Below are 19928 nucleotides of genomic sequence, written 5' to 3'. Positions count from 1 at the left end.
TGAAGGATGACTATATCCATATTTATTCCAAGTACTGTATTTTCCGGACTATGAGTCGCACTTTTTTTATAGGTTGGCTGTTCCTGCGACTTATACTCCAGAGCGACTTATAAATGAAAAAACTGTTTATGTTGTATAAACACTGGACACCTTTTCTGTTCATGTTTATTTTTGGTGTAGCTGAATAAGCATTGTGTTAGCATATCTTACACCTATTCAGCCTGTTCTATTCTTTTATTGTTAGAACTTGCCTTCCAAGAGGACGTAATGTCTGTTTTGGTCAAGTAGTATGGAAAATAAATTACCCGAAAAAAATGCTACTTATACTCCAGTGCGACTTATGGATGTTTTTTTCTACCTAATGATGCATTTTTGGCCTTGTGCGACTTATACTCCGGATCGACTTATAGTCCGGAAAATACAGTAAATATTTCATATTTATTGGGGAAAGGCAGAGGCCACTAATATATAGAAATATAGAATATTTGTGCATGCAAGAAAAAAACAAAAAGGTGCTTACTTGAGGAGGAGAACAAAGGTCCTGTAGAGTATTGCTTGTTGATCCGAGCTCAAAGGTAAAGAAGCTGCAACCAAAGCAGGTACGATTACATTTTAGACACTCCCGATGACAAATTTCAAGACGAGAACTGAGGTTCTGAGTAGAACTTCAAAAAGGCTGTTCAACAGTTGAAGAGCACAGCTTTTAAAAGCCAAAATCTTGTTTTCTGTCAGGTATTCATACGGTCATGTTGTCATGATCTGATGGCAAAGGCAAAAAGGCTATCTCTCTTTGAACGCGGTGGATTTGGTTGAGCTGCAGAAGCAAGGCGTCCTCCGCAGCGCACCATTGCTGCTGAGGTTGGACGAGTAAGGTCATTTCAAACTTCTTCAAACATCTCTTTTTGTCAAGTGGTATACCCAAACTAAATATCAACGGCCAGCGGTGTCATTAGGCCAATAGTTTGATTTTTTTTTTATTTTAAAAAATAGGCCCCCCTAAATAATTTGATATTTTTTATTGATTCTTTTCATTTTTTTTTTATTTTTTTTTTTTACAAAAAAAATCTCTGGCAAATTTCATATAATAGGGCAAAAGCAGGCTAATAAGCAAGCCAATAAGCAGGCTAATACTACCCTACTACTACTACTACTACTAGTAGTAGTAGTAATAATCAGAAGAAGAACAATGATAATAGCAATAATAATAGGCTAATTAATAATATAATAATGATTATTATATAATTGATCACTGTCCACTGGTTTTACAGTGTAGATTGTGTGTACTTGTGTAAATGTAATGGTGGCCTAAAACAATTGAGTATCTCTACTAAATCTGTCCAAAAGTGGGAAAGTTATATCCCGGTTCTTGTTCCTTATTTGTTTCCTGGATATTTCGATGTTTTTTTTTTTTAATGTCTACTACATTCATTTATATCTTGTGCATCTCCAGGGGGGCTAAGCCCCCCTGTCCTCAGAAACTAGTGACGCCCCTGTCAGCGGCCCTGAGCCAGAGGATCCGATTGGCTATCCGTCCACTACACAATAATCCTTGGATGGCATTTGCGTTTTGGGGCTATGGTCTTAAACCTTTGATCAGCTAAGGAACTGAACAGCCTAGTTCAGTTGAACGCGTGTTACTCCAATATGTTTTGGGGTCTCACTAGCATTTCTTGTTTTTGCTCAACTTACAAGCTTGTGAACATCCAACCGTGAAAAAATGTAAATTCTTAGAATTTTTCAACTGGTCTTAAAATGGATATATATATATATATATATATATATATATATATATGTGTGTATTGCACAACTGTGATTGGCAGTGGAAGGTACAATGGAAATCCAAAAAAGACATTTACTAGAGCAGGGGTCACCAACGCTGTGCCCGCGGACACCCATGCGCCCACGTGGACCACTTAAGGCGCCCGCGAGGCATCTTCTAAAAAAAATAGCACTGTTCACAAATTATCATTGTTACTTTGTGCATTAAATTTTGAATCAGAATTGCTTACATTAATGTATTTTTTTTATCGTCTTAAAACATCAAAAATTAAAAGAAAAATATTTTATAACAAAGTCTTATCTCAAGTCAAAGTTCATGTGTGCGCATGCGTCCCGTCACCGCTTTTCTGATATAGTGCAGCGGTGATGAGGAGTTAGCAGTTTAGCCCCCAAAAACATGGCAGAAAAGCAAAAAAGGACTTTTCCACAGTGATTGGGAGGAAGAATTTTTCTTTACGTATTTTGAAGAAAAATGTATGTGTCTTAATTGCGGGACGACTGTTGCAATAACAAAGTGGCACAATGTGGAGAGACACTTCAAAACTTGTCACGAAAGCTTCAATTAAGGACGAAAACGGCCCGTTTGTTAAAGGCAGCTTTGGACAAACAAAGGACTTTTTTCACTAGGCAGGTGAAAAAAAAATCACAGAAAGGTGTTCCCTCTGACTTTCAAATATGTGAGCACATAAATAAATGTTTCTTAAAAAATAAAAAGTATGTTTTTGTTACCATTATTGTGGAAAATAACTAACATTGATATGTGAGCAGTCGCTTCACATAGTGTTACTACTACTATTCCTTTTGTTCTGATTACTAAAAAGTGATCCGTGCAATTTTGTCATTTTGGAAGTTCACCGCAAACAGGTCATGTAGCCTTTCATACTATCCGTGCTCACAAAGTAGCCCTCGGCCTCAAAAAGGTTGGTGACCCCTGTACTAGAGTATTCTTGCTTGTGTTAATCATGCAATATTCAGGGAATACCTGAGACAAAAGGTGCTAGAAGCATACTCTTCCAGGTCCTGGAGAAACTAGAAATCTGGAAACGGAGGATAGAATTATATATTGTGTATATATTGCTTTTTAAAATGTATTTTATTTTTATGTGAAACACTACCTTCCACAGAGCTGGCACGGCAACCACTGCTTCCAGCACATTCTGGAGATCACTAATCTGAGAGAAGCGAGAAACATTCATTCATTCATTTTCTACTGCTTTTTCCTCACAAGGGTCACAGAGGGTGCTGGAGCCTATCCCAGCTGTCTTCGGGCGAGAGACGGGGTACACCCTGGACTGGTGGCCAGCCAATCACAGGGCACATATAGACAAACAACCATTCACACTCACATTCATACCTATGGACAATTTGAAGTCGCCAATTAGCCTAGCATGTTTTTGGAATGTGGGAGGAAACCGGAGTCGAGAAACATACGCATTCATTTTATTCATTGTAACTATGACTGGCACTCAAACCATAAATAATAATCAATATTTACTCACCAAGTTGAAGCCGAGCATCTTCTGAAGAAGACTGTTCCACAGCTGAGTGTCGTACACCTTGTACTCCAAGCACAGGTCTGCCACCAAATGCACGGCCTGAAAAGACCAAAAAGTTGCTTTAGTATGACAGACCTGGTCAAGTCAAGTGCAAAAAAAAACCTAAATTAGGGTTTCAGGGTCCACGATGGTTCACAGATAGCTAAGGACTAACACCTGTGTTTGAATAAAGCACTTAATAGCAAGGCCAGGGACTCCACAAAATGGCATTTTCCACAAATGTCATTCTCTAAAAAACAAATAAATAAAAAGAATAAAGTCCGACAATAAAATGATACTCTATTTATAGGTTATCACATGGTTTGTCTGGTATCAGACCTTCGGTCTCGGGCTGATACTGACACTTGGGGGCATGATACTGGGCCTGATACCAGACAAACCATGTGATGATCTTATTATCACATACTATTTAATCACTCGTGTCCTGTTCTCTGATTGGTTGTTTCACAGGCAGTATGTAGTATGTGATAAATAACATTATCACATACTACAGTATTAATTGGCCCTGATAACTAACATTATCACATACTACAGTATTAATTGTCCCTGTACCCTAGAAACAGCCCATGAATGATACGGGAAAAGGCCGAAATGATACTGTGTCAAAGCCCAGGGCAGTGATACTGATAAAATATAGAGTTTAACCATGTCCAGTATCAGCCCCCGTAGCTGTCCACTCAGAGCGCGCTGCTCTGGTATCGTGCCCGTGAAACAACCAATCAGAGAACAGCGCACGAGTGCTTAGTGCCTAGTGCTTCTCCAGTCACCAAAAAACCCAAACTTGATTAATGGAACTTTAATTGTCAGACATTGATAAGATAAGACTGTTGATAAAATATTATTGTTGAAATATTTTAGCAATTATTGTGTTTACACTGTTTAGATATAATACATGTAATAAACTGAACATTTTCTGGAAACAAAATGGTCTTTTGATTAAATAGTAAGCTCATGATTAAATAGTATGTGATAATAAGCTCATCACATGTTTGTCTGGTATCAGGCTCAGTATCATGCCCCCGCATGCCAGTATCAGCCCTCTGATACTGACACTTGGGGGCATGATACCTGGCCTGATACCATGTGGTAACCTATAATTATCATGGTCATTTTTTCATATAAATTGAGGGATCAAAAGCAGTATCGGCCACAAATATCGGCCCAAGCAAAATCAGCCATCGGCTAAGGGTGATGGAAAAAAATCGGTATCGGCCCCAAAAAAACATATCGGTCGATCCCTAGTATATATATTTATAATGTATATTTATTTTTTTCATTTTTAATAGATGTGTCTGCACCTTCTCCACCAAAACAAATTCCTAGTATGTGTTTGATCATACCTGGCAACGCCAGCCAAACATTAAAGTATGACAGGAGCACGGCACATGAAGATCCTCTATATATGACAGGACCACTCTGCTGCAAAAACATTCGTCAAAGTTGCTTTATTCGAGTCAGGACAGATCCGCTGTTTTTAATGATACAGTTTACAGTGATATTGCAGGATGACCTGCAATAATGTTCGCCAAGGATATGACGAGAGCAAAGAAGATTTTTAAGGATTTGCAGCAAAAACGGGCCTACCCTGTAGACATGGGGATGGCTTTTGGATTGAATGATTTCAGGATTTTACCACAAAAACAGGACTTTTATTAGCCGGGTGTGGCTTGCGGACCACCAGTTGAATTGCCCGGCACTTAAACAAGAAACAGAAAGTACCTGCGGCTCGTGGCTGTGGTTCTTCCACAGGCCTTTGATCAAGCCCTCTTTGGGGCTGCTGCGGAATGACTGCACCGTGTGGGGGATGTTCAACGCCTCCAGCCGGGAAACAAAGATGTAGCACTTCACGTAGTAGCTGCAGATATACGTATACATGGAAGGCTTTTTACACATCTTGAAAAGAATGCATTGCAATCAAAATGGTGTGTAAACGGCTTACTCCAGTTCACTCCTGTTGATCTTTAACTGTGTCTCAAGTGTGGCGGCGTCGGCGAGTCGCATGAAACAAAGGAGCACTCGGGTTCGATGGCAGAATGTCAGACGCGGCCCGGAGCTGCTAAGAGGCTACAGGTAGGAGAGCATAAGACACAGAAGATATCAGATACAGACACTGGATATAAAAGGGAGAACTTACCCAGGTTTCAGCAGACAGGATGGCGCTGAGGAGGCAAACGGCATCAGTTGTGGTGGAAGCCTGCAGCATGTAGACCACCCTGTCAGCAGCAAATAGCAGTGACGTGGTCAGTCTTAAAAATCACTTTTCATTCAGCCTAGCCTGGAAAAATGTTTTCTTTTTTTTCCCCAACGTAGATGGATGCTTTACCGTAGCCTGTATTCATGTTTCAGTCTCCCTGGTCTGGTCCGAGGTTTCATTTTCCCTGGCCTGAACACTCAGAACAATCTTTTATTTACCCTCGCCTGGATGTTTGGTTTTTTATTTACTGTAGGCCAGACAAACAACCATTCACACTCACATTCATACCTATGGACAATTTGGAGTCGCCAATTAGCCTAGCATGTTTTTGGAATGTGGGAGGAAACCGGAGTACCCGGAGAAAACCCACGCATGCACATACACATACTCGGAATTTGTTTTGGTGAAGAAGGTGCAGACACGGGCGGCATGGCGGAAGAGTGGTTAGCGCGCAGACCTCACAGCTAGGAGACCAGGGTTCAATTCCACCCTCGGCCATCTCTGTGTGGAGTTTGCATGTTCTCCCCGTGCATGCGTGGGTTTTCTCCGGGTACTCCGGTTTCCTCCCACATTCCGAAAACATGCTAGGTTAATTGGCGACTCCAAATTGTCCATAGGTATGAATGTGAATGGTTGTTTGTCTATATGTGCCCTGTGATTGGCTGGCGACCAGTCCAGGGTGTACCCCGCCTCTCGCCCAAAGACAGCTGGGATAGGCTCCAGCACCCCCGCGACCCTCGTGAGGAAAAAGCGGTAGAAAATGAATGAATGAATGAAGGTGCAGACACATCTATTAAAAATGAAAAAACTAAATATACAGTATAAATATATATACTAGGGATCGACCGATATGTTTTTTTGGGGCCGATGCCGATACCAATTTTTTTCCATCACCCTTTGCCGATGGCCGATACTGCTTTTGATCCCTCAATTTATATGAATGACGTTCCAGTATCAGCCCGAGACCGAAGGTCTGACACTTGGAGGCATGATACTGGGCCTGATACCAGACAAACCATGTGATGATCTTATTATCACATACTACAGTATTATTTGTCCCTGTACCCTAGAAACCGCCCATGAATGATACGGGAAAAGGCCGAAATGATACTGTGTCAAAGCCCAGGGCAGTGATACTGATAAAATATAGAGTTTAACCATGTCCAGTATCAGCACCCATACTCATCTTTGACACAGTATCATGTTGCCGGGGCACCACAAAGCTGCCCCGGCGGCAGAGGATGCCTGATCATGCGGTGGAAAAATACATCGGCGAATCCACGCGCGTATCGCCCCGATACAGGGAGAAAACGCAAATATCGGCCCGATATATCAACCGATCCTTAATATATACACTGTCTGTTTTTGTTTGTTATACCGGAAGCACAGTTTGATTATTGATGGATGTATTATGGATAAATGGATAAATATGTAGACAAAACCTTAAAATGTACCTCATTAAGTCTGGGTCATCCTTGAAGCTGCTGACACAGTCATAGTGGCCGGTATCCTAAATCCAAGTACAAAATTCATCAAAAATCTCCCCAATTAAAAAAACAAAACAAAACAAAACAAAAACAATTGCAGGCCTGCCAAACCTTTGCCACAGCAGGACCAGTTCTGCAGATCCACTTTTCCAACATCGTATTACGGACTTTCACAAGATCCACTTTGTTGATGGAGGCTACTTCCTTAACTACTGCATGTATGTCTGAAAGAAACGACCATTGGTCAAGTTCAATCACAGAATACGACTGATGTGTTCCATTTAATTCCGTTGATCTGGGTCCGGGTCACGGGCGGCAGTGTCAGTTGGTATAAAGCCCAAACTTCCCAGTCTCCGGCTACCTCTTAGGACACCAAGGCGTTCCTAGGCCAGCTGTGAGACGTAATCCATCCAGCGTGTATTAGGTCTGCTCAACCCGGCTGAGCATGCCCGGAGCACCTCACCAAGGAGGCGCCCAGGACGAGATGTCCGAACCACCTCAGCTGCCTCCTCTGAGCCCCTCACCCTAAAACTATAAGGACCCTGTGTGGCTTCTTTGGGCTGGGCACCACAGGTCAAGCCAGACCACCAGGTTCTTTGCCAGTGAGGCCTTCCTCCGGTGTTCCTGGGCCCCGGTGTCCCACGTCTGGGTGTTTGGTGTTTCTCATAGGGTCTGAATCCCTCTTTGTCTCATGTCATATCCTTGAAAGGTTTACTCACCGGGATAAGTTGGTCCTGCAGAGTCCCTGAAGCGCTGATCCACACTGCTGTGCTCGTAAAGAGCCGTAATGAGTTTGTCTGGAGCTGCCGTGAGCTTGAGGAGTTCGGGGCTGTTGAGCTGACTGGCCATCAACGTGCTTTCTGTTGCCGACCGCTGGAGCTGCAGCTTCAGCTTGGACAGAAAGGCCCCCCCTCGGGTCCGTGATTCGTCCTGTGTGGGGAGCAGACGGCTGCAGGATTAAAGAAACTATGCAAACAAATTTGTGAAGAAATCCTCACATCAAGGTTTGGATCCTTGACCCAGGCATCTCCAAGGGCCATGCAGAACTTCAGGGACTGTGCCTTCTCATAGCCTGCAGAGCAGAGCAGAGGAGAGGAGAGGAAGATTTTAGTCTACACAGAAGGGTCAGGTGTCTCTTGTGCCGGTCTCACCTGGAGGCAGTTCCTGGGTGATCTTGTGGGCGGTGGCTGCCGCCCACTCCGGATTCTGGATGTTGTGGATGTACGTCATCATCGTCTTTGCCACCTCAAACGTCTCCTTGTTGAAACCTTGAGCGCCAACCCTCTTCCTTTTCTCGAGGACCATGGGCTTCATTTTTGTATCAAACATGTGATTGGCTGCAAGCATGTACAGCTTATCCAGGCTCACCTGTGGAGGGGCGGACTGATCAGTCATTTTGTTTCCCAGGACATGGAATTCGTCACAACCGGACTGTTCAGGTTGTCTTCCAAGATGTTTTGTCTCTCACCCGAGCGGACTTCATCATAGGACAGCTCACGTCTAGAGCTGTTCTGTCTAGTCATTGAGCATAAACTGATGGACTACTTTGAGAGCCAGAGACTAGACCAGGGGTCTCAAACACGCGGCCCGCGGGCCAAATGTGGCCCGCAGGACACTTACTTGAGGCCCCCGCCTTGATATGAAAGTTTAATGTTAGTGCGGCCCGCACAAGTTTGATATGGATGCTGTATGGTATCATGTACCCAGAAAAAATTACTACGTTTGATTAATGTTCATGCTAAAGGTTAAATAACTGTTAATAGTTATCCTCCCGATCCGTGTGGAAGTGGTAAGTTTTTGGCTATTTAAGTTTAAAGGAAATAACTTGAAGGCTACCGTTTAGGTCGCTAGCTCTCTAGTTTGCGAGTTAGCATGTGTCTCAAGACCCTGCAGTTGCGCAATATGTTGTAAATAAAAAGAGTATAAATGTGACTATAGTCGTGTTTTGTCATGTCTACAGGCCTCTAATAATGCTTTGTTCATTTTAATCTGAAAAAAATAATTTGTCTACCCACCAACTATATGTGGTTTCTTAAGTTTTTATTATTTTCCATTTTACTATTATTATTATATTTATTTATTAGTGATTGATTGATTTTCTTTATTCTTGATTTGTTTATTTATTTTTCATCTTATTTTGTGTAGAAAAATAAAAAGTAAGATATTTGAGTGGAATGTGGAATGTTTTATCAGAGCTTTTCTTGTAGAAAATTGGAACCAAAGCAAAGTTTTAAAATTTTTTTTGTTTTTAATAAATGCGTTTTTATTGTTTTTTTTGGAAAACCTGATGCGACCCGGTCTCTCCCAGACCCTAGCTCCAGTGGCCCCCAAGTAAATTGAGTTTGAGACCCCTGGACTAGACTGACAGACGGATTGTCTGACTAGACAGAACAGCCTATCTAGTTGACTAGAGGTGTCCTATCTAGTCATGAGACTAGACGTACCTTCATCAGTTTGCTGATGAGAAGGAGAGTTGGGAAGGTCTCCTCGTTGAGCTCCGGAGCTAAACACACAAAACACATTCAAGAATCTCCTAGCCACACTATAAGGTACAGTGCAAACTGTACACACAAACTGTATGTAAAATGGCGCCTTTGCAAAGATTAGCTTTGATTGACATCGTGGGTGAGACACATGATGGCTGTCGTTGGCACTGCTCTAATATTCTGGAGGCCTCAAAATGAGCAGCATGATTCTACAAACATGAAGTTGTACATCTCTGTAAACTACAACATATACAGCGTCTTACTAACAACACAACATGCAACTCACAGATGATCTTCCAGTAGTGTTTGTTCTGCACGAGCAGGTGGAAAGGCAGCCTGACTTTGTTCAGGGGGCTTGGCTGCAGATTGTTCTCCAGAAAGTATGTCTGTTCCACATCCGACGGGGGAGAGATTCGCTTGTAGGACTTTAAGTGCTGGAGGAGGCCCATTGCCTGTGGAGAACAACACATCATTCATTCATTTTCTACCGCTTATCCTCACGAGGGTCGCGGGGGTGCTGGAGCCTATCCCAGCTGTCTTCGGGCGAGAGGCGGGGTACACCCCGGACTGGTCGCCAGCCAATCACAGGGCACATATAGACAAACAACCATTCACACTCACATTCATACCTATGGACAATTTGGAGTCGCCAATTAACCTAGCATGTTTTTGGAATGTGGGAGGAAACCGGAGTACCCGGAGAAAACCCACACATGCACGGGGAGAACATGCAAACTCCACACAGAGATAGCCCAGGGTGGAATTCAACCCCGGTCTCCTAGCTGTGAGGTCTGCGCGCTAACCACTAGACCGTGGTGCCGCCGTGTTGAAATCATATTTCCAATTTTCTTTTACCTGATTGACCGAGAAGACCGCAACGTTCTCATCTACAACCTGTAGGATCTTGACCACCACCTCGATCCTCTCGTAGTTGTAAGGACTGAGCTGCATGAGGAAGACAATGGGAGTCCACTGATTATTCAAGTCCTGCATTCAAAAATATTCTACTATATATGGCAAAGACCCATTTTGGTAGATTGGGCTTTGACGTAAAGGTAAAGGTAGTTGGCTATTTCTCAACCTTCGCAGAGGCCCCACAGTAGTGTATTGGAAGTGTGTTGTCCAAAATCTATAGTCTTGCTGCTAAAAGTGCTTTTAGTGAGCACCGACTGGGAGAACATGTTTTGTGTGTCTGTAGCTGTAATGCTAAGACCCATTTTGGCAGATTGGGCTTTGACGTAAAGGTAGTTGGCTATTTTTTAAACTTTGCAGAGAACCCACAGTAGTGTATTGGAAGTGTGTTGTCCAAAATCTATAGTCTTGCTGCTAAAAGTGCTTTCAGTGAGCACCGACTGGGAGAACATGTTTTGTGTGTCTGTAGCTTTAATGCTAACACCCATTTTGGTAGATTGGGCTTTGACTTAAAGGTAAAGGTCCCGTAGTTGGCTATTTTTCAACCTTCGCAGAGAACCCACAGTAGTGTATTGGAAGTGTGTTGTCCAAAATCTATAGTCTTGCTGCTAAAAGTGCTTTTCGTGAGCACCGACTTTTGTGTGTCTGTAGCTTTAATGCTAATGAGCCATCTTGGTACACATTTACTGACTCCTGTGTCTGCAGTAGTGAGCAGTGAGGGTGAGGATAGATTTTGCTCACATTTGGTGCTCTGTGGACACACGTTACTGTTATAATATCACTACAAACTAAATTTTGCATCATCGGGGACCTTTGAAGTATTTTGAAGACTTTCAAGCACCCAGCGGTAGAGATGTACACGCACCTTGAAAATAGCAGCAGACAGATTGCTGATGAGCTCACTGGTTTGATGCAACTTGGGGATGATCTTCAGGACACGCTCCAGTGCGTCCGCGTGACACAAGGATTGGGCGTCTGTCTCGCCCTGACCAGGGAGCTCCTCTGCATCTTCCTCTTGCAGCAGCAGCACGGTGGTAATGTACTGGTTGAGGACGCCGTCGCGGTCCAGACCGAATGTGCTGCAGACGATGTAGAGGAAAGGAGTTTTATCATCAGGAGAGCAAAATGCAACGACTAAAAAGGGGGAGGAGGAGGACGTTTAGAACTTTCACCTGCAGTACTCGAGGATGATATCTGGAGTGATCCTCTTGTTCTTTACCAGAATGGGGATCACAATGCTCAAGTCAGACCACTGGCGAAACTCGGGCTGGATGAATATCTGGGACGGCAAAGACAACAAAACCGAGAGACGTATAAGATGAAGGGCATTTTTTAATATTTACTCACTACGCCCCTTGAACCTCGTGAGAATAAGCGGTAGAAAATGAATGAATGAATGAACTCACAACGGCCAAATTAAATACTGGGAACAGACTTGAATATATGAGAGTGGAGAGATGGTCATATTAAAAAGATGGTTTGATGATAACTAAAACTAGAAAATTCCCGCAGAAATTTTGATGGGCTTGCCACCTGTGCTGTGAACCTCGGGCCCGGTGCGCCAACGGCTACCGTGCTAGCACCTAGCAAGACAGCCTCAAGTACCGAAAAGGTTGATGCAGTCCCATAGTGTCCCCACATTATGCCATGTGTCTATTTGCCTTTAGAAATGAGTAAATTAGCTAAAATGCTAACATGCTAACAGTCATCATGCTAGCACCTAGCAAGAGGGCCTCAAGTTTAGAAAGTGCCAAGGTTGTCCTATAACCTTCCTACATCATACCATGTGTGTATTTGCCTTTAGACATGAGTAAATTAGCTAAAATGCTAACATGCTAACAGTCATCATGCTAGCACCAAGCAAGAGGGCCTCAAGTTTAGAAAGTGCCAAGGTTGTCCTATAACCTTCCTACATCATGCCATGTGTGTATTTGCCTTTAGACATGAGTAAATTAGCTAAAATGCTAACATGCTAGCAATTAGCATTTAGCCACAGGGAGAGTTGAGAAGTTTATCTAAAAAATGAGCCGTTAATCACGTTTCTACGTGGCCGTATGGCTGAGCTACAAAGCTGTGAAAAGTCTGCAAATTCTCGTTTTCCCTGGAATGTGGCTGTTCTAAAAATAGAACAGGTGTATCTAATCTAGTGGCCCATTTTTGAACGTTTTGGTGAATAGCGTCGCCATGGTTACACAAAACGTTCCAAAAAAATAAATACCGCTGTAGTCCTGAGCGTCAGGATTCCGGCGGAGTAACATGTGTGGGGGTCCTTCTTGCGGTTTTGGCCGCATTACACACACAAAAATGGGAAGATTAAGATATAACAATAGCTAAACAAGGAATAACAATATGGGCTTGCTCAGTAATGCAAGCCCCATAGACAGCTGCTAAGCAGCAGTATATGGGGCTTGCATTACTGAGCAAGCCCATAATCATGCTGTTTGGTAACAGCAGAAAGGAGACGCACCAGTAAAGACAAATAGACGGTGTAAACATTGAAAGGGTGAAGGAAAATATATTTCTGGGGATCACAATAGATGAAAATATGAGCTGGAAACCTCATATTACAAATGTACTACATAAGGTAGTCAGAAATATTTCAATATTGAACAAAGCAAAATTAGTTCTCAATCAGAAATCACTCCACACTCTTTATTGCTCTCTGGTTCTACCATATCTTACTTATTGTGTGGAAATATGGGCTAATAACTATAAAAGCAATCTTCACTCGCTAAATGTACTGCAAAAAAGGTCAGTAAGGATAATTCATAATGCCGCCTACAGAGAACATACTAACTCCTTACTTCTAAAATCACAAATACTTCAACTTGCTGATATAGTTCATCTTCAAACAGCTAAAATAATGCATAAGGCTAAAAATAACCAATTACCTATAAATCATCCAATACTTGGAAATATATACAAAAAAATATAAAATAATAAAAAAACAAACAACATTCATTCATTCTCTACCGCTTATCCTCACGAGGGTCGCGGGGGTGCTGGAGCCTATCCCAGCTGTCTTCGGGCAAGACGCGGGGTACACCCTGGACTGGTGGCCAGCCAATCACAGGGCACATATAGACAAACAACCATTCACACTCACATTCATACCTATGGACAATTTGGAGTTGCCAATTAACCTAGCATGTTTTTGGAATGTGGGAGAAAACCCACACATGCACGGGGAGAACATGCAAACTCCACACAGAGATGGCAGAGGGTGGAATTGAACCCTGGTCTCCTAGCTGTGAGGTCTGCGCGCTAACCACTAGACCGCCGCGCCGCCCAAAAACAAACAACAAATTACATTATATTAGAAAGGCAGGAAGTGAACAAATGAAACAGTTACTGATTGTAAAAGTACCAGATGGAGGGGTAGGATTTAATAAGCTTTGCTTCTTCCTACTCCTTTTGGACATGTGGAACTGATTATGGGATGCACTCAATTGTAATCTGATGCATGTTCAAATGAAATGAAACCATTACCATTACATGGGTCTTCCCTGGGGCTTGCTAGCTAGAACACCTCCCCACGAGCCACCTTATCACCTTATCTCTAAGGGGTTGCCCAGCCACCCCATGGACGGTATTCAACACCCTCTGCAGTTGAGTGATTTAGCTCTCTGGGCTACTACAGTATTGTAAAATATATATATATAAGCGCTGCATTACCTCTAATTTGGCAAGCTTGATGCCCCATTCCGCCTCAGTGATGACAGACAGAAACTTCTGTTTTTCCGCTGCCGCTTGTTCATACAAGCAGCACAGATTTGCTCCAATCTTCGCCACAGCCTGAAATAAATCAAGAAACTGCTGGATGACAACGTAATCATCTATATCAGTGGGTGTCCAAACCTTCTCCAAGGCTGTGGGGGGGCCACTTTGATATGCAATTTGTGCATTAAAGATGCGTTTTTCTTCTGGAATATCACATACCAAGATTTTATCAAAGTTTTCCCACGTGTTGTCGATAACCTTCCAGAGAATTTTCATGACCTCCTCCTTAGACAGCAGCGTACACAACCCGATGGCCAAATCGCAATCCACCATCCTCCAGTTCAACACCTGCATCCCATGGACAAATGGAAGAGAAAGCAGCTTGGAATGATGCTAAATGGCGCTCAACCTGAAGCGCAGTTGGGCTCACCTTGTTCAGCAGGCCCACGGCGACATTTTTCAGGGCCGAGTTGGTGCTCGTACGGAGGTCATTCAAGGACACGTTGTACTTACTCAGCTCTTTTGGGTCATAGAGCTGAAAAACAAGATGAGTGCATCATCAACAACTACACTAGCCACGTTTACATGGGAAGATTTTCCTCTTTCCGAATGACGTACAACAGTGTATACATGGAAAGGAATATTCCAATCTCCTGTCTACATGCACCGCGATAATGAAACAGAATATTCAATGGGGCATGCGCAGTAGAATGTAAACAACATCACATGATTCATCCAAGATGGCGGACGAGAGTGTGATTACCACGGTTGTTGGGACAGTTGCTACGCTTTTTTTTAAAGCAGCAACTTGAACATTCATTCATTCATTTTCTACCGCTTTTCCTCATGAGGGTCGCGGGGGGTGCAGGAGTCTATCCCAGCTGTCTTTGGACGAGAGGCGGGGCACAACCTGGACTGGTCGCCAGCCAATCACAGGGCAGATATAGACAAACAACCATTCACACTCACATTCATACCTATGGACAATTTGGAGTGGCATGTTTTTGAAAGAAAACCCACACATGCATGGGGGAGAACATGCAAACTCCACACAGAGATGGCCGAGGGTGGAATTGAACCCTGGTCTCCTAGCTGTGAGGTCTGCGCGCTAACCACTCGACCGCCATGCCGCCCTCTTGAACATTCAGTTCTTTTAAAGTTTGTATAAAAAACTAACTTTCCGCTGTAGTCCAGGGATGACTGCTTGCCGCAATTTTCAAAACCTGGGAGACGTCTGCGTGTTCCGTCACAGCTGAGCATGCGTTGAAAAAAATGCACCCTGACAACTTTCCGATTGAGCGGGTACAAGATACCTCAATCGGATTAGGGAAAAGAATATTCCACCCCTGTGAATCCGATTATATATTCATTTGGAATATATATGAGGTGTATACAAAGGTTACATTCTTTCCGTTAGAGCAAATAACCCGAATGGAATTGGAATATTTGGGTCCATGTATACGTGGCTAATGAGACAGAATGCATCAAAGAAATTATGCGTCGGTAGCGTACCCGCACTGTAATCTTTGTGTCCATAAGGTTGGAGGTGACATGCTGCAGGCAGCTGCTGTAGCAGCTGACCAGCACTCTGAGGGCCAGCTCCAGCTGACTGCACTCCTGTAACATCTGCATCATGATGTTTAGAGGACTAAACAGGGGCTGCAGGTAATTTGAACCTGCACACAATAAGAATAAAGAGGTGATCAAAAAGCTCTCAACGTGCAAAATTTGCTTCAAGGGATCCTTGAACATTCATTCATTCATTCATTTTCTACCGCTTCTCCTTACGAGGGTCGCGGGTGTGCTGGAGCCTAACCCAGCTGTCTTCAGGCGAGAGGCGGGGTCCACCTTGGACATTCATACCTATGGACAATTTGGAGTCGCCAATTAACCTAGCATGTTTTTGGAATGTGGGAGGAAACCGGAGTACCCGGAGAAAACCCACACATGCACGGGGAGAACATGCAAACTCGAGGGTGGAATTTCACCCTGGTCTATTAGCTGTGAGGTCTGCGCGCTAACCACTCGACCTCCGTGCCGCCGGATCCTTGAACAACCAAAGTAAATATCTACCGGCGTCAAGTGAGCAGTGTGAGAGGCAGGAGCAGTCCAGTGGATACAATTTGGCATCTGCAATGACAGGAAACGAGTATTCTCAATAAAAACTTCTCAAAGTGCAATGTCACCAATCAGCTCATTTGTTTCTCTTGGGTTGTTTTGCTTGTTTGTTTCCTCCCTGCTCATGGTTTATCGCAGTTTGTGTTTCTTTTACTAGGCTTTTTCGTGGTGCCTTTTTTGTGTTTTTTTTTTCTTATTTTTACTGTCGCACCATAGTTTTTCTTGTTGTTTTTCTTTCGCTTGTTTGGTCGCAGAGAGCAACAAAGACTCTTCAATCGCAATTCCACAACCTATCCTGAGGCATGACAGTGCACAAAATATACATCAGGGGTGTCCAGACTTTTTCCATCGAGGGCCGCATTCTAAAAACACAAGGATGCAGGGACAGTAATACAATTTTTAAGCCAACCCATGAAGATATGCTGAGATATTTTTTTTAATATTTGAAGAAAAAACAGCCTCCAGATGAGCTTTATGTTTTATGATTGACTACTTTCTCCTTACTTTTTTGCTTGTTTTTTGCCTTTCTTCCTGTAATATTGTCTTTATTCTCTTAATATTTTGACTATATTTAAAATATTTTAAAATCTACTTTATTCTGTGTTTTGTTTCTCGTAATAGAAGAATGTTTTTGTAATTTAAAATTATTAATTATAAACTAATAATTAAATTAAATCATTTTAGTGTTTATACTAATATTCTTGTAAAAATCCAATCCAATCAAATCTACTTTATTTATATAGCACATTTTATAAACAGTTTCCAAAGTGCTGCACAGACTAGTAAAAATAAAAAGTAATAATCCAAAACTAAAAGATCAATTAAGAAATAAAATAGTAAAATAGATATTAAAATATTAAAAACAAGAAACAAAGCAATAAAAGTATAAAAAATACAACCAATTACAATAAAAACCAAGAACTAAAAGACACAGGACCATACGACTCACTCCGAGTTAAAAGCCAGAAAATAAAAGTGGGTTTTAAGACGAGACTTAAAGCTTTCCATGTTGGGGGCCTTTTTTACTTGGGAGGGGAGAGAGTTCCATAGCTTGGGGCCAACCACAGAAAAGGCTTGGTCCCCCCTGGTCTTAAGTCTCGTCTTAGGCACCACAAATTGGAGCTGGCCCTCGGACCTCAGTGACCGCGCTGGAGAGTAAACTTGGATGGGGTCCGAGATGTATTTGGGGGCCAGCCCATTCAACGCCTTAAAAACAAACAATAAAATCTTAAAATCAATCCTAAAACGAAGGCAAACAATGTAGGGAGGCCAGAATTGGGGTGATGTGCTCCCCCTTTTTGGTTCCTGTTAAAAGCCGTGCCGCAGAGCTCTTGACTAACTGTAAGCGGGAGAGAGACTTTTGGCTAATTCCAGAGTAAAGTGCATTACAGTAGTCCAGACGTGATGAAATAAAAGCGTGCATGACTTGCTCAAAGTGTTGCAAAGATTTAATTTTAGATAAAAGCCGAAGATGATAAAAACAGGATTTTATAACTGCATTAATTTGTTTGTTGAGTTTAAAATCACTGTCTATTATGACGTCAAGGCTGGTGGCTGAGGGACAAATGTTGTTTTGGAGGGGGCCGAAGTCTATAGGGGGGCCTTTATAGTTGAGGAGGATAGCTTCGGTCTAAAATGACTGCTGTTACATTTTTACTGTTTACTGTTGTTTTTTAAAAAAGTTTTTCCGGTTTAATCTTTAAAACGAGACTAAAACATTTTTAGTTTCCGTCGACTGAATCTGAACTAAAACCATCACATATGGAAATCAAAAATGTGACTCAAACAAGATTAAAAATAAAATGGCTGCCAAAATAACTTTAGTGCTGAGGGGCCAATGAAAAAAAAAAAACCCTGATGTAGCGGCGTTGAGTGTGTGTTACCTTGAGAAACAGGCAGCAAGCAATTGGTGATTTCATACTGGACCGGTAATACAGACACAGGATCCAAAACGATGCAGTCTTCATTAAAAACATCTTGGAAGCTCCACTGAGAATAAACATCTTTTTCGTTGTCCGACGCCAAATCCTTTGTGCACAAAATAAATATTGTATTATTGTTGTCTACACAATATTCAATTCTTTGGTTGAATTCAACAACAAAAAAGATAACCTTGGCTACAAAGCCGTAGTTGTCTGATAACTGACACTGATGATAGACATCCATGGCGATCCGTGTAGACTTGCAAAGCTCCAAGCAGTCCAGCAGTAGGTCTGCAATAGTGTTAAAATAGGTGACAAACGTGCTGGGCCAACAATCAGCAAGACGTCAATCAAGCAGCCCAGCTGCTGTTACCCGGGTGGCACACAGTGATGGCCTGGCAGGCCAGCTCATGGATGACTGCTGGCAGGTCCGTTTCATCAGGCAGCACCATGGGCACGTCCGCCTCCAGCATCTGACATAACGTCTTGGCAGCCGTGAACAACACCTTCCCTGTGCTGGTGTTGTAGTGGTGCTCATACAGCTCCCTGACATTGCCAACAAACAAAGATGCTAAGCTGATCCATAAAATGGCAGATTGTTGCACACACCAGTTTGTGAGGACCAGGTACCTCTCATGAACTATGAAAAAAACCTCAAATCGAGCTTGTCAACCCATTGGAAATGGAGGCAGGAGGTCTGGTGTAGTCTTACAAAGAACACTAAAATCATCACACACCAAATTAACACTCAAAAGGTAGCTAAGAAATATACATATACCAATGGAAGTTTAAAATAATAAACACCCATTTTAAGGGCTCCCCATCATGCATTTTGTCCCTGGATAACATTTCCGGGGGAGAGTGCTCCCTCTGGTGGACAGAGGCAAAAATGAATGATGAATCACTGCAGCACCTCGTCAGCCATATCCAATGAAATGCATGATTGCTACTAGTATTGTACACGACTTAGCATCCTTTTGAGTGTTAAGTTGCTGTGTGATGATTTTAGCGTTCATTGTAAGTCAGATGATTATATCGAATTATTCATTCATTCATTTTCTACCGCTTATTCCTCACAAGGGGGGCGAGAGGCGGGCTACACCCTGGACTGGTCGCCAGCCAATCACAGGACACATATAGACAAACAACCATTCACACTCACATTCATACCTATGGACAATTTGGAGTCGCCAATTTGGAGTCGCCAATTAACCTAGCATGTTTTTGGAATGTCGGAGGAAACCGGAGTACCCGGAGAAAACCCACGCATGCACGGGGAGAACATGCAAACTCCACACAGAGATGGCCAAGGGTGGAATTGAACCCTGGTCTCCTAGCTGTGAGGTCTGTGCGCTAACCACTCGTCTGCTGTGCCGCCCTATATCATTCATTCATTCATTCATTTTCTACCGCTTTTTCCTCAGGGGGGTTGCGGGGAGTGCTGGAGCCCATCCCAGCTGTCTTTGGGCGAGAGGCGGGGTACACCCTGGACTGGTCGCCAGCCAATCACAGGGCACATATAGACAAACAACCATTCACACTCACATTCATACCTATGGACAATTTGGAGTGGTCTGCGCGCTAACCGCTCTATATCGAATGAATTATATCCAAATTATCCAATTTCCAATGGGTTGACAAGCTCGTCGTCGGTTTTTTCATACTTCATGATTGGCTGCTATCAAAATTACGGTAACGACCGGCTTTGTATTAGCAGCTTTTATTTGCTAATTGGATATAATGAATATTAATGT

At 42.8% G+C, this 19928-nt stretch overlaps 1 protein-coding gene across 1 annotated transcript in view; it reads right to left on the bottom strand.

Moving 5' to 3' along the window:
• kntc1 (kinetochore associated 1) overlaps window positions 1-19928 on the bottom strand; it is a 49814-nt gene that overhangs the window by 5731 nt on the left and 24155 nt on the right. Inside the window, exons 32-56 of the mRNA XM_078789515.1 lie at window positions 18548-18720; window positions 18365-18465; window positions 18136-18280; window positions 16208-16264; window positions 15647-15810; window positions 14565-14669; window positions 14354-14482; window positions 14090-14209; window positions 11587-11693; window positions 11280-11493; window positions 10358-10447; window positions 9789-9954; window positions 9461-9519; window positions 8168-8384; window positions 8015-8088; window positions 7736-7946; window positions 7128-7240; window positions 6984-7039; window positions 5470-5548; window positions 5275-5399; window positions 5055-5190; window positions 3279-3374; window positions 2895-2951; window positions 2762-2816; window positions 521-584 (exon numbers count right to left, since the gene is read on the bottom strand). Coding sequence (XP_078645641.1) covers window positions 521-584; window positions 2762-2816; window positions 2895-2951; window positions 3279-3374; window positions 5055-5190; window positions 5275-5399; window positions 5470-5548; window positions 6984-7039; window positions 7128-7240; window positions 7736-7946; window positions 8015-8088; window positions 8168-8384; window positions 9461-9519; window positions 9789-9954; window positions 10358-10447; window positions 11280-11493; window positions 11587-11693; window positions 14090-14209; window positions 14354-14482; window positions 14565-14669; window positions 15647-15810; window positions 16208-16264; window positions 18136-18280; window positions 18365-18465; window positions 18548-18720 — 2913 coding nt within the window. The remainder of the gene's footprint in view (window positions 1-520; window positions 585-2761; window positions 2817-2894; window positions 2952-3278; window positions 3375-5054; window positions 5191-5274; window positions 5400-5469; window positions 5549-6983; window positions 7040-7127; window positions 7241-7735; window positions 7947-8014; window positions 8089-8167; window positions 8385-9460; window positions 9520-9788; window positions 9955-10357; window positions 10448-11279; window positions 11494-11586; window positions 11694-14089; window positions 14210-14353; window positions 14483-14564; window positions 14670-15646; window positions 15811-16207; window positions 16265-18135; window positions 18281-18364; window positions 18466-18547; window positions 18721-19928) is intronic.

The sequence above is a fragment of the Doryrhamphus excisus genome, linkage group LG3 (assembly GCF_037039965.1).
Source record: "Doryrhamphus excisus strain RoL-2023G ecotype Guam linkage group LG3, RoL_Dexc_Guam_v1.1, whole genome shotgun sequence".
Taxonomy (NCBI): domain Eukaryota; kingdom Metazoa; phylum Chordata; class Actinopteri; order Syngnathiformes; family Syngnathidae; genus Doryrhamphus; species Doryrhamphus excisus.
The sequence above is the reverse complement of the archived record's forward strand: the minus strand, read 5'-3'. Positions and strand labels throughout refer to the sequence as shown.